The sequence below is a fragment of the Euprymna scolopes genome, chromosome 2 (genome assembly GCF_053919585.1).
Source record: "Euprymna scolopes isolate OS-2025 chromosome 2, ASM5391958v1, whole genome shotgun sequence".
Lineage (NCBI taxonomy): Eukaryota > Metazoa > Mollusca > Cephalopoda > Sepiida > Sepiolidae > Euprymna > Euprymna scolopes.
Window position 1 is genome coordinate 104,964,312 of NC_136483.1, and position 13,270 is coordinate 104,977,581.

Here is a 13,270-nt window from a genome sequence, read left to right on the forward strand (position 1 = left end):
ACTGCAGAATATTGCGCTGTGGCATGGGTTCGTCCTGCTTTTGCTGCAAAAGTTGACATTGAGCTCAACAAGACATGCATGATGATTACTGGCAATCTAAAATCGACCAAACTGCCATCTGTCTACAGGATGTCTGGAATCGCTCCGCCACACATCCGTTGAGAGGCGATAGCGAAGGCAGAGTGTGACAAGCAGAGCAATGACTCTCACCATCACTTATTTGGATGCCATGAGGTGCTGCATCTCTCAAGAGCTTTGTCACTGTCACAGGCCTCAGACAAACAGCGTCCTGTGTTGGTGGAATGAATCAAAGACAACGAGGCTCTTCCAGCATCAAAAGAAGACCCCCCCCCCAGCAGGCTCTGAACTTTCTCGGAAAGAGTGGGTAACACAACTGGGTTTGAGTAAGGTTGCTAAAATATGGAACAACCTGCAGAAGTGGGTCTATGTACAGGATGCTCTGCATTCCTGCAGTGCCAACTATCACACACATCCTCACAGGTTGTCTCCTAAGTAAGGCATGCTCCGATGTGGATCTGAAGGCTAACTTGGACACTGCTCGATGATGGATCTTAAGATGGAGTGAACTGCTACAATGATGATGGCCACCTTCTGTCTGTTGAAACAATGGCATTCTGCACCTAGTTTGGTTTACTACAGCGTCTGCTGTGGCTAACCAGGTGCAGGCCTGGTAGGTAATAAGAGAACCTTGGTTTGCTCATTTATCAGGGTCTCCCTCTCGGCATTGCAGGCAGACTCCAATGCAAAGGCAAGCCAGTACAATCGGTGCCAGCGTGGCTGCAGGTGCTGCTGGAAAAAATGTTGCAGAGCTTCAAAATCCGCCTATCGGAACACCAGACCTTATTTTTTATCTGGTTTAGTCCCTTAGTCTTTTGCCTTTCCTAAGGCATTCACAAGGCAGTAGGGCGATGATAATGATGATCTTACTTTCTTTACCCATTTCTGCTTTAGATTTATAATCCCTCAATAAGTATCGATTATTCTTTTCTTTTTTTTTTTTTTAAACTGTTGGATCGCCACTTATCAAAGACAAGAGTAACTCAAGTCTAAGTATTAATGAAATGGAAGGATTGTCAGACAAAATTAATCAATTCAATGAAGTATGATTACTTATAAGACAGGTACTAACATTTTGTTATAAACTATGCAGAATAAGGACAGAATTTTCCAGACACCGGAAATGTGCTGAAATGCTAAATCACTGATATTGCAGCAGCGAAGGTCATTTAAGAAAAAAATTATTTTCTATCACTAGCTTATTATAAAAAAAAATTAAATTAATATTTCTCGTGATTTGAACAAAATATCATAAAAATCAGATAAAAAAATCTTGTTTTGTTGAGAGTTTTTTCTTTATTTGAATTTTAATTTTCTTAGAGTATTGTAAAAATTGTTGAATAATTATTTATTGTATTTTCTTCATAACAAAAAAATATTGTTTTCGTTTTTTTCAGTTAATTTTTCATTGAATTATTTTCGTCATAACAAATATATTTTTTATTGAAAGACATTGGCCAATATTTGCTCACATTTTTTTTTTTTTTTTTTAACTCAGAAAACTTTCGTTTGACACTTACTGGAGTTTTACATAAACTATCTGGAAAATTCTGACGATAGCATGGTCCTTATTTTGCATGAGTACCCATTGGATTTGAAAATGACTAGGTTGTAGCCTGCAGAGAATCAGTCTTTAAATAACGTGTTGATTTTACCATAATTAGTTTGAGAAAATAACAAGGGAAAATTCTAATCAGTAGATATGACCAATTTTTTTTACCACAACACAAAGCAATTTTAATCAATAAACTAAAATAAATGTTGTTTCAACATACTAAATAAATATTGTTGCAATATACTAAAATAAATGTGATTTGAAAATGACTACGTTGTAGCCTGTAGAGAATCAGTCTTGCAATAATGTGTTGATTTTTACCATAATTAGAATCGTTTAATGCCCCCCCCGCCCCACAACGTGAGATCTTGGCCCCAGTGTCAGAATTCTGCTTTAGAAGGACCAGAAATGAAAAATTAATCCCACGTGTACGCTAGCAACAGTTGCCATGGAGACTGATAGTCATAACATGACCATTTAGCAATGAAATTAACATTTTCTAGAATTTGAATTCCTCTTGCAGCCAAAAGATGTGACACAAGATCGGAAGGTGGGAACAAAATTCAATGCACTTAGGGTAAATGAACTCTTGCCTTCAAAAAATGCCAGAGCAGCATCAGTTGGCATTTCTCAGTAGGAGTGTATCCTGCAAAGTGGATATATTTGTTTGAAGTAGTTGAGTGGTCTTGGCAGCTGTGTTTAATGAATGATAATCTAGTAAGTCACTTTACTTAATGAGTATTCTTGGTTGGAGCAGGAAATATATATATATATATATATATATATATATATATATATATATATATATATATATATATATATATACAGTGATGATCATATTTATTGGCACGGTAAAATAAAAGTTAAATTTTGTCTAATAAATTCTAAAAAAAAGGGATTAAATTAAAGAAAATAACAAAGTATATTATGTATTTTTAACTGGCCTTTCCGATGCAGCAATCGGATTTTAGAAAAAATAAATAACAAAGGAACAACAAACATAATTGCAAAAAACCCTTGTTCAAAATTATTGGCACGGCTTTGTTTTTCTTTTAGTATCAGTATAATATCAATCAATTTCCGGTTTACGTGCTTTCTGAACTTTTTTATAGCCATATTATGCTTGTTTAACGCTAATTCAGTGAATAATTTTTTTCAGATAATTTTTAGATAGCGATTTATTTAAACTATTATAAGTGACTAAATTATAATTTTCAATCGCCATGGTTAAAACTAAGGAACACAGCGAAGACGTCAGGAAGCTTGTTGTAGCATGCCATACCAATGGGGAGGGCTATGATAAGATTTCAAAGAAGCTAAACCTTCCCAAATCCACTGTTAGAGCCATAATAAACAAGTTCAAATCGCAAGGCCACGTTATGAGTTTAGAGGGTAGAGGGAGAAAAAGGATTCTTTCCCCAAGAGATGAACGGAAAATTGTTCGACAAGTAAAACAAAACCCAAGGATCTCTGTTGGGGAGATTGTTGATGAACAGAGCACCTCTGGAGTGAATGTATCTCGACATACAGTTGGTAGAGTTTTGAAGAGAGCTGGTTTAAAAGCATGTCGTCCGAGAAAGACTCCCTTATTGAAGCCTATGCACCTGAAAGCAAGGCTAGCCTTTGCAAAACGTCATATTGATAAAGATGTTGCATTCTGGAAACGTGTTCTATGGACTGACGAAACGAAAATAGAGTTATTTGGCCATAATAAAGTGTCTTATATTTACAGAAAATTTGGCGAAGCTTTCCTGCCTAAGAACACCATACCCACAGTGAAGCACGGTGGAGGCAGTTTGATGTTTTGGGGATCCTTTGCTGCCTCTGGACCAGGGCGACTTGTTAAGGTCACAGGTAGCATAAAAAAGGAAGATTATGTTAAAATATTGGATGAAAACCTGAAAGACTCTGCTAAAGAGCTCTCACTTGGTCGTTCATGCAAGATAATGACCCAAAGCATTCGGCTAAACTGACTAAGAAATGGCTTGAGGACAATCATATTAATGTTTTGGAGTGGCCATCACAAAGCCCAGACCTTAATCCAATTGAAAATTTATGGAGAACATTAAAATTGAGGGTAATGCAAAGGAAGCCTAAGAATCTTATTCAATTGGAGGATTATTGTCAGGAAGAGTGGGCTAAAATTACTACTGAAGAGTGCAACAACTTGGTTGTAAACTATGAAAAGCGACTGAGGAAGGTAATCAAGGCCAAAGGCTATACAATTGATTATTAAATAAATCGTGCCAATAATTTTGAACAAGGGTTTTTTGCAATTATGTTTGTTGTTCCTTTGTTATTTATTTTTTCTAAAATCCGATTGCTGCATCGGAAAGGCCAGTTAAAAATACATAATATACTTTGTTATTTTCTTTAATTTAATCCCTTTTTTAGAATTTATTAGACAAAATTTAACTTTTATTTTACCGTGCCAATAAATATGATCATCACTGTATATATATATATATATATATAGGTCTTCGGTGAAGTCTCTCTCAAGCTGTTCTACCAGTCGGTATTTATGGCTTAACCAGCCAATCGTGAAGAGGAACCCAGATGTACTTATATTCATTACATCAGGGCACCTCAGGCAATTAGCAATAAACTCTTTTCTAAAGCACAACATGGTGAGGCTTGGGATTGTGAACCTCTTAGAACTACACAAACCATTTCTCAGCCCAACAGAAAGAAGATCACCTAGTTTCAACATGGCTCAGACTGTTGAACTGATTATCGAGGACGTATGCTTAACTGGTATGAATGGCAATTGTGGTTCTGGTATGACACAAAAGATACAGGGTACTTATCCAGTTTATAACCCAATCTCTAGCAACTTTGCATCGGCATTTTCTGGCAGATGATGTAAGCAGCAAGAAAATGCTTAAGTGATTATCCAATCAGTTTCAATGAAAGCATAAAATTCCTTGAATCAAGAAAAAAATTTTTTAAACCAAAAATGATTTTCAACCCACTATCTCAATGTGAAATCCACTGTGAAAACCATTCTTAACATGGAGAAGGAGCATTTTGAATTTATCATGTAGCATCTTTAGTTCATTTTTTTTTGTTTTTTTTTGCTGCTTACATAACCTGCCGGAAGTTGTTGGCATGAAGTTGCCAGATATTGTGCCATAAACTGAATAAGTACCAAGAACAGAAGCAAAATCATACAAAAAAATAACAGAGCACATGAAGGAGTGCAAAAAAGAGTACAAAAATGACTACAGAAAGGAGTACAGAATGAGGTATAGAAAGAGGTACAGACTGGAGAACAAAAAGAAGTGCAGAATGAATAACAAAGGAATACAGAAAGGAGTACAGAATGAAGTACAAAGGAGTATAGAATGAAGTAAGAAAGGAATGCAGAAAGGAGTTCACAAAAGAGTAAACAAAGGAGTGTAAAATGGAGTAGAGATAGGAGTACAAAAAAGGAGTACAGAACGACACAGAAACAATTGTTAAAGCACATCAACATTAGATTGGCTTTTTTATTTTTTTTTTAATCACTGAAAAATGTTTTATTTGGACTTTACAAGTTTTTAATCTATTTTTATAAAGTAAGATATGTGTATATATTTATGTATTTTTATGTAGATAATTTACTCCTAAACTAATTAACCGATCATTATAAATTCTGCTACACATAAGGGTGGGTAAAATGAACGATATTTAGTTTGATTTATTTTTATGCAAAGGATGTAAAAAAAATAAAGGGGGGGGTACAAACCCTTTGTGAAAATTCCGATACTTCCAAATTTTTTGTGAAATTTTAACAATAGGTATTAAACTTTAATTTATATTTCCCAAATTTCAGTTTCTTTGGGGTATTTTCAAAGATTTTTATCGGGCAAAATATGGATACAACTCCCATTTGTAAATGGAAATATTTTAGATTTAGTATTGATTTCAATTCATAGTGATCAGACACCAATTAAGCAAGAATCCATGAATTTCAATTTCTTCAGCTTTAAATTTGAGCAGTTTTCGAGAATCAAAGTCACGTGATAGATTTCGATCATGATGTAATAGCGTCAATGATTGTTTGTGGATGTGTATATAAAAGACCACATGAAACGGATATTGTTTCTTGATACACTTACACGCAAACAAATAACAACACAACAACGACAGTGCAGCTTATACTCACTTCAGGTTCTGAGTCAGACTTTGCTCTGTCCTATAAATAATATACAAGATTTGTCATCATTGATATGGTATACACATATTGAAACCTTATGCTGTTCGTATGATTAGCTGGAATAAAGACGCCCATCTAAATTAATTGATAACACTGTGCGATTAGCAACTGACGACTTTTACTATTTTAGTTAAAATTTCTTGAAGCAACACCCTCCTCCCCACCAAAAACAAAACTGGAAGAATGAACCAACCAATAACGTGGCAAGTATTTTCTGGATCAGTTCACCCATGACGATATAGATAAGGAAAGCTCTATAGACTGGCTAAAAAGAGGATCGCTCCACTATGATCAGGAGAGGATCATAATGGCTGCTTAAGATCAAGGCTTGATGACTAATGCTTTTAAAAAGATGATGGGTCTCAGCAATGATAACAAGTACAGGTTCTGCCACACAGAAGTAGAAAGTGTAAGCCACCTGACATCCAGTTGTAAGGTTCTGCTGGGGGACGGCTACTATACGACGCGGCACAATGGGGTGTGTAAATGTCTCCATTGAACCATCTGTAAAAAGTTGAATATCGAATGCAGCAGCAAGTCCTGGGAACATGTTTACCAGAAACAACAGTTGGAAATAAGTCATACATCATCTATTACGACTCTGCAATTTATACAAATACATACCTAGAAAACAGAGCTATTAAACCTGACAAAGTGATATGGGACAAGAAGTAGAAAAAAAAGCAACCTTAGAAATTAGTGACCCCAATGATGTTGGCTTAAACAGAGCTGAGAGGGAAAAAATAACGAAATACCAAGGTCTTATGTACGACAGGAAAAGAAATTGGAATCTTAGGAAGATCGCCATAATTATAGGAGCAATCAAATTCATGGAAAAAAAAATTTCAAAAACTACCTGGCAAATATACTCTGTCTAAAAGAGACACAAGCAATTGCACTTAAAGGGACAATTAAAATCCTTAAAATCTTAAAACGGAATGTATGAGATGGGTAGATGTCTGACATTCTGTGTGATTCCCCATCCCTAAGTAGAACAAAATAATGCAAAAAAATAAATAAATAAATAAATAATAATAATAGAATTTGAATATTTACTAGACACCATCCTCGGGTATCTTCAGCCCCTCTGTACAGAGACCGTGGCCGAGGATACTTCCAATTTAAAGTAAACCCTAATCAAATATTTAAAAAAAAAGTGATGTGCTCTTTCCTTAAGCCACCCAACACGTCCCCCTGTTCCAGACAGTTTGATTGATAAAAATATGAACAAAAACAAGAATAAATTATGGTTGATTGGCAGCCAGGATAAAAATGGTCCTTCAATTCGTTTATACATCAGGCTAGAAAGAGGTAATAAATGGTTTAAACCTTTCTATCTCTGGAAGTGGCACTCTAGCCATGACAGAGGCAAACAAGAGTCAGAGCCATCAGGCTTTTATCTATAAAAAAAGGTTCTGGCCCCCTAATCTTCAGCAAAAAAACTAAAAAAAGAAAAATAAGAACTTCAAAAGCCTATCCATAGTGTGTTGCACAAAAGAAGGTGCTATTGTTTTGATACCACAACTCCAAAGTTTAAAAAGTGGATCAAGACATCAAATGAAATCCTGGCTGAGAAGATTAAAAAATCTGACCTAGCATTCATATTTTATATATTGAAAGATATTGTTGAAAAATTATCTCAATCTAATCAAAACCGTATCTTCTCTCTTAATGAGTTGCTAGGCCGTTTTTTTTTAATAGAAATCGCTTGAGACAAGGCATGAAGCCATTTGATGTAAGCTGTTAACAAAAACATGATTATCAGAAAGATATCTATATAAAAGCCAAGTACGTCAAAGATATCTATATAAAAGCCAAGTACGTCCAAGGATTGAATACTGTTGCCATATCTGGGCAGGAGCTGCTAAAAACAGCCTATCCTGCCTTGACAGAGTACAAAATAGACTTCGTGGCTTAGTGGGGGATGCCCTTTTCTCTACCCTGCAACCTCTCTCCCACAGAAGAGATGTTGCGAGCCTATCTTTGTTTTATCGTTATTTCCATGGCAGGTGCTCGTCTGAACTCCAATCTCTGGTCCCCCCTCGCCAATGTTTCACGAAAAACACCCGTCTAGCTGAATCCACTGTGAAAAATTTCCCCCACTCTATATCTGTGCCTAAATCAAAATGCGGATTCCATGAACAAAGCTTCTTTCTTAGAACTGCACGCCTGTGGAACTCTGTTTGTCTGCCTGCTTCCCACCGGACTACAACTTGGATGTCTTCAAGTCCAATGTTAACAAATTCCTAATGAACCGCCCCCTTAAGTAAACACTTCATCAAATCTCTACATTAACGTACTGTACTTGCAATAACCCTTATCCCTGAGTGGCTTCCGGGCCTTGATAAGTGGTGATCACTGTGAAAAAAAAAAAAAATAGGAGGTGCCTATTTAACTTAGTCTTGAAAACGCCGAGGCTGTAAGGAAAAGGAAAACAGAGCAGGAAGAGAGTTCCACAACCTTGCAGTCCTTGGCAAGAAGCTACTGAAATAAGCTGTATTGTAGTTAGGTATTAAAACAGGGAATTAATGGAGACAACTAGATCAACGAGTCAAACGAGCTAGAACAAAGGAAGTAGGGAATAGATCAGACTATTCTGAAGAACATATGCCATTATAGTATTTTTAGAAAAGACTGAGACTAGCAACATCACGTCTGAGAGAGAGGTTACAGTGAAGAACAAAGGATAGTGTCAATCAAATTACAGATAGGTTTCTGCAATTTATCAAGAAGCTTCAAATGGGACACAGATTCACCAGCCTAAATCTGACAACAGTGCTCCTTACGTGGATTAGTAGATGTATTGAGACAGAGAATAGCCTCGGGGGTGAGAAAGTGTTTAAAGTGATAGAGAAGACTGATTTTAAGAGAAACAGAAAACAAGCAATGAATTTGATACATGAACTCCAAAAAAAGATTTGATGAGAAAGAAAGACCAAGAAGTGTTATAGTCGATTTCTCATCAGAGAGAGCAGAGGCTTCCATAATAAGTATCTTAGGAAGAAAAGGGATACACCTACAATTGAAAGACAATAGCTCTTAACAGGATTAAACGAAACAAGCCATTTCTTAACTCGATCCATAACTGAACCACATCAACTTCTTTGCATGATTAAACAAACCTCCACTTCGCCAAACTCCAGTAACTTATATAGATACTTGAAGAATACTCGTTCCAGGAAAGGTAAAATTAATTTCCGGAACAGGACACTTTTAAACCACTTTTATGTCTTTTTTACCAAACTCCAAATCTAATGCGACTAAACCTTATGCCTAGAATCCTTATTCCAATTTTTATCAAAATTCATTTTGTTTCTAGAAACTGAAACTGAAACATATATTTGATTAATTTTAGTTACGTAAATTATTTAGAATTGAAAGAACACACAGAATGCCAGCTTTCAGTATATTCACTTTTCACTGGTGTTGGTTCATTTTCTTCTGTCATCTTTTCACCAACAAAAGGTAAGACGTTCGTTCTTAATAGCAGCACAAGCTGTACTAGTCTTAATTCAACTAAGTGGTAGTCCCAAACGCAATAATATTACCAATGACATATGTCATAAACAACGTTAGCTGTTTGATTTCTTCCTCGAGCTAAAATTGCACTCCTTTTATTCAGAAGCACCTATTTTGCATATTCACGACCGTCATCTCGAAATCAGACAGCTCCATGTGCAGCCAATGTTTCCTTGCAGCAGGCGCATGCTAGTCCTGGACGTTTATCCCTTGGTCTCTCCACACCATCATTACAAAAATTTAAAGGTTAAAGGGTTTTAAGAAGAAATTGAAATTCAAGGAATTTTGCTTAATTAGTGTCTAATGACTATGGATCAAATTCAATGCTAATCTGATATATTTAAATTTTTAAATGAGAGGCTGTGTATATATTATACTCCTTAAAGAAGTAAAAACCTTTCAAAAGAAATTTGTGAACTATTAAGTGATTTTTTTTATAAATTTCCTCAGACCTTCAACCTCCATTTTACTCCTTTTATCGAAGTTAAGTAATGCTGAGTCTGGCCATTACTAAATGGGTGACCAAGGCGCTGTATGTAAGAGGATGTAGTCACTTCTGGCAATTTTTGCATCCCACCTGGCCTCCAACTATTTCGACCCTGTCTTGCTGCTGAATCTCGCTGATTGAGATGAAAAGAGTGAAGTTGGATCTGTGCAAAACCAGTTTCACTTTAAACAAAAGTTGTGTCATCCATCATTCCTTGGATAATCAGATGATCCACATCATTCCTGTGGACGAACTGTGTACCTTTTTTTTTTTTGTATAAGAATAAATTAAACTAAATATAGCTCACATTAATACACTTACACTTCAATCATATTTGGTACAAATAAAATTCTGTCTATGGCTGACTTTTCCACCAAATTTCAGTCATGAATGAATAAATGGATACAAATGGCTTCCGGAACTTTCAACCTTTTTTAATATATGAAAATTTGCTAAGAATTTTAAAGCCAGAAATGAGCTTCTATCCGACAGTTTAAATGCTTCCAAATTCCTTTCAAATTCTGAAGAGTCATGGGGTAACCTATTATTTATTCCCTTTCCTTTTTCAACAATTAACAAAAGGCTAAAATAATTGACTTGTTTACGATGAAAACCAAATGTATTCTGGTGGATTTAATTTCATAATTAAATTAGCTTTAGGGAAACTTGGTCACATCTGTAAAAACATTATTTAAAACAGTTTAATTTGAAAATTTAGAAAAAAAATGGAATAATGTTATATAATTTTGTATTACATGATTGAAATCAATTTCGCCATTCGTGTCAACCACACAATGCACATCAATTTAGTCTTTGCACCACCCATCAACGATATCGGACATGTACATTTCTCTCTCTATGAGAGGTCGAGCCTCAGCTTAATACCACCAACAACAAAACGAACAGAAAAATAAACCAATGAATCATTTTCTATAAATAAGTTGTTTAAGGCCAAGGTTACATAAAATTATTAGATCGCTGGAATGCTACTCATTCTTTTCTGATGTACTTTCAGTGATACTGGTGGTAGGTCACCATAAAGCAGTTGGTTTGTTGAGTAGCTTCTCCATGATGTATTGAGGGCCATCCTGAGCATCTGTGTGTAACAGCCATCCAGTTTCTTCTTCAGCGCATTTGTAAGAGTCCATACCTCAGCACTATAGAGGACTGTTTCTATTGTGGCAACAAATTATCTTACTTTCAAGAGAGTGGATGACCATATCTTCCTCAATTTGTGACATGCACTCCATGCCAGTGCTTTTCTTACTTCAAAATCTTTTTCAGTGCTCTCTGACCATGCTCCAAGGTACTTGAAGTTTTCTTGACCTTTAACCAGCTCCCATTTCCCACCTCTCGGGAGCTGGTCCCCTTTTTCCCTTCCCCCTCCCTTCACTCCTCACATTAAAAATTGGCCTTGTGCCTAATTTGCTCGGTGGGGGAGCAAATAAATACCATCTGTTCCGGCAGATACTGCACTTAAGATAATTTGTACCAGTCAATGGAGGGGAAACCCTCTATACTGGGACAATTATTATTTTTGGTAACCAGAGTGCCCCCTTTTTGCCTACTTTTAGGGGAGCTGGTTTTTACCTCACATTAAAAACGGCCTTGTGCCTAATTTGCTCAGTGGGGGAGCAAATAAATACCATCTGTTCCGGCAGATGCTGCACTTAAGATAATTTGTACCAGTCAATGGAGGGGAAACCCTCTATACTGGGACAATTATTATTTTTGGTAACCAGAGTGCCCCCCTTTTTGCCTACTTTTAGGGGAGCTGGTTTTTACCTCACATTAAAAACGGCCTTGTGCCTAATTTGCTCAGTGGGGGAGCAAATAAACACCATCTGTTCCGGCAGATACTGCAAGCAAAGACCATATGTGTGGGCAACCTCACATATAAGACCTTGGTCAATGTAGGGGCAACCCTTCATACCAATTGTCATTATCCAACTCCCCTACTCCCCGGGGAGTTGGTCCCCATTTCCCCCTTCACTCCTCACATTAAAAATCGGCCTTGTGCCTAATTTGCTCAGTGGGGGAGCAAATAAATACCATCTGTTCCGGCAGATACTGCAAGCAAAGACCAGATGTGGGGGCAACCCCACATGTCTGACCTTTAACCAGCTCCTATTTCCCACCTCTCGGGAGCTGGTCCCGTTTTTCCCTTCCCCCTCCCTTCACTCCTCACATTAAAAATTGGCCTTGTGCCTAATTTGCTCGGTGGGGGAGCAAATAAATACCATCTGTTCTTCAGATGCTGCACTTCTATTTCTTGTTCTCTTTCGGTGGAGGAGAAATCCTTCACGACTGAGACAATTTTTATTTTTGTACCTTTTCTCCACGTTAAAAAACGACCCTGGTGTCTAACTCTGTCCCGTGGGGAGGCATAGTAAATAGGTAAAATCTTGAGCAGAGTCCCATCAAGTGCTTTCACTGCAATTGGGCCAACGTGATTGAAGGCTTGTATCTCTGTTTTCTTGGCATTGCAGTACAAACCCACCAATCGCACTTCCTCTTCCAGTTGGCTTAGGACTTATTGGGCTTAACCAATTTCCTCAGTCAGTAATATAAAAATAAAAATAAAAATCACAAATTAAACAAATTAAGTACAAGTCCAATCAAAAGTGTGGGGTTAATGAGTATCGTTGGTCATCCTTGGTCACGGATACTTAAAATTGTATATTTACACACATTTCACTCCTATTTAATTTCATATGACCCCAAGCAACGCTAAGTAGCTGTGCTTGTTTTTATGAATAAGTTGTTTTTATAACAAAAATTTCAGCCCTCACCCAAATAATTTTAATCATGTAATAAAAAATTATATAACATTCGATTTTCTAAATTTTCAAATTAATTTAGTTTTTTTAAAAATAATTTTCGAAATGTTCGTTTTAGTACTTTATGTTATTGCAATTTTGTTTTCAATAAATAATTGAAAAAAAAAGCAGTAATGCATAAGTCACGCAAAGCCGAGAAACAAGGTGTTACAAATAAGGGATCGTGCGTCAATTTCAATTAAGCTAGCCAATGTAAATGTTGAAAACAGTTACATTTAGTGAAGGTCATGATAACCTTAATCTCCAAACAGAATCGTTCCCAGAGACGGGTGACGTAAAGTGGAAGCAGAGGTCAACAGTCGAGCAATGACCAATGACATCACGTTTATCGAGCTGAGAGAAAGAATAGATTTTCAAATCATTCGCCGCAGAAGCCATGCGAATGAGACATGACCAATAATGTAGAAATAATCTAAGTGGAATGTTACCTCAATCTGTCGATGTATGTCACTCATTTCAATTAAGTCTATAAAATAGAATCATTCCAATGCTGAATGAAAGATGGATGATGTAAAGTTGAAACAGGTCAAACGATAGAAAAAACAGGAGTTAAACAATGATGAATGACGTCACGTCTTTCGAGCTGATAGTAA

General features: G+C 36.4%; 1 protein-coding gene across 50 annotated transcripts in view; it reads right to left on the reverse strand.

The window, feature by feature from the left end:
- LOC145293800 (putative NADPH-dependent quinone oxidoreductase VAT1L) overlaps window positions 1-13,270 on the reverse strand; it is a 324,545-nt gene that overhangs the window by 64,265 nt on the left and 247,010 nt on the right. For 22 of the 50 annotated variants that reach the window (XM_080140797.1, XM_080140727.1, XM_080140650.1 and 19 more), the window contains exon 10: window positions 5,781-5,810. The exons of the other annotated variants lie outside the window; for them this stretch is intronic. In XM_080140797.1, coding sequence (XP_079996923.1) covers window positions 5,781-5,810 — 30 coding nt within the window. The remainder of the gene's footprint in view (window positions 1-5,780; window positions 5,811-13,270) is intronic. 50 annotated transcript variants of the gene reach the window in all.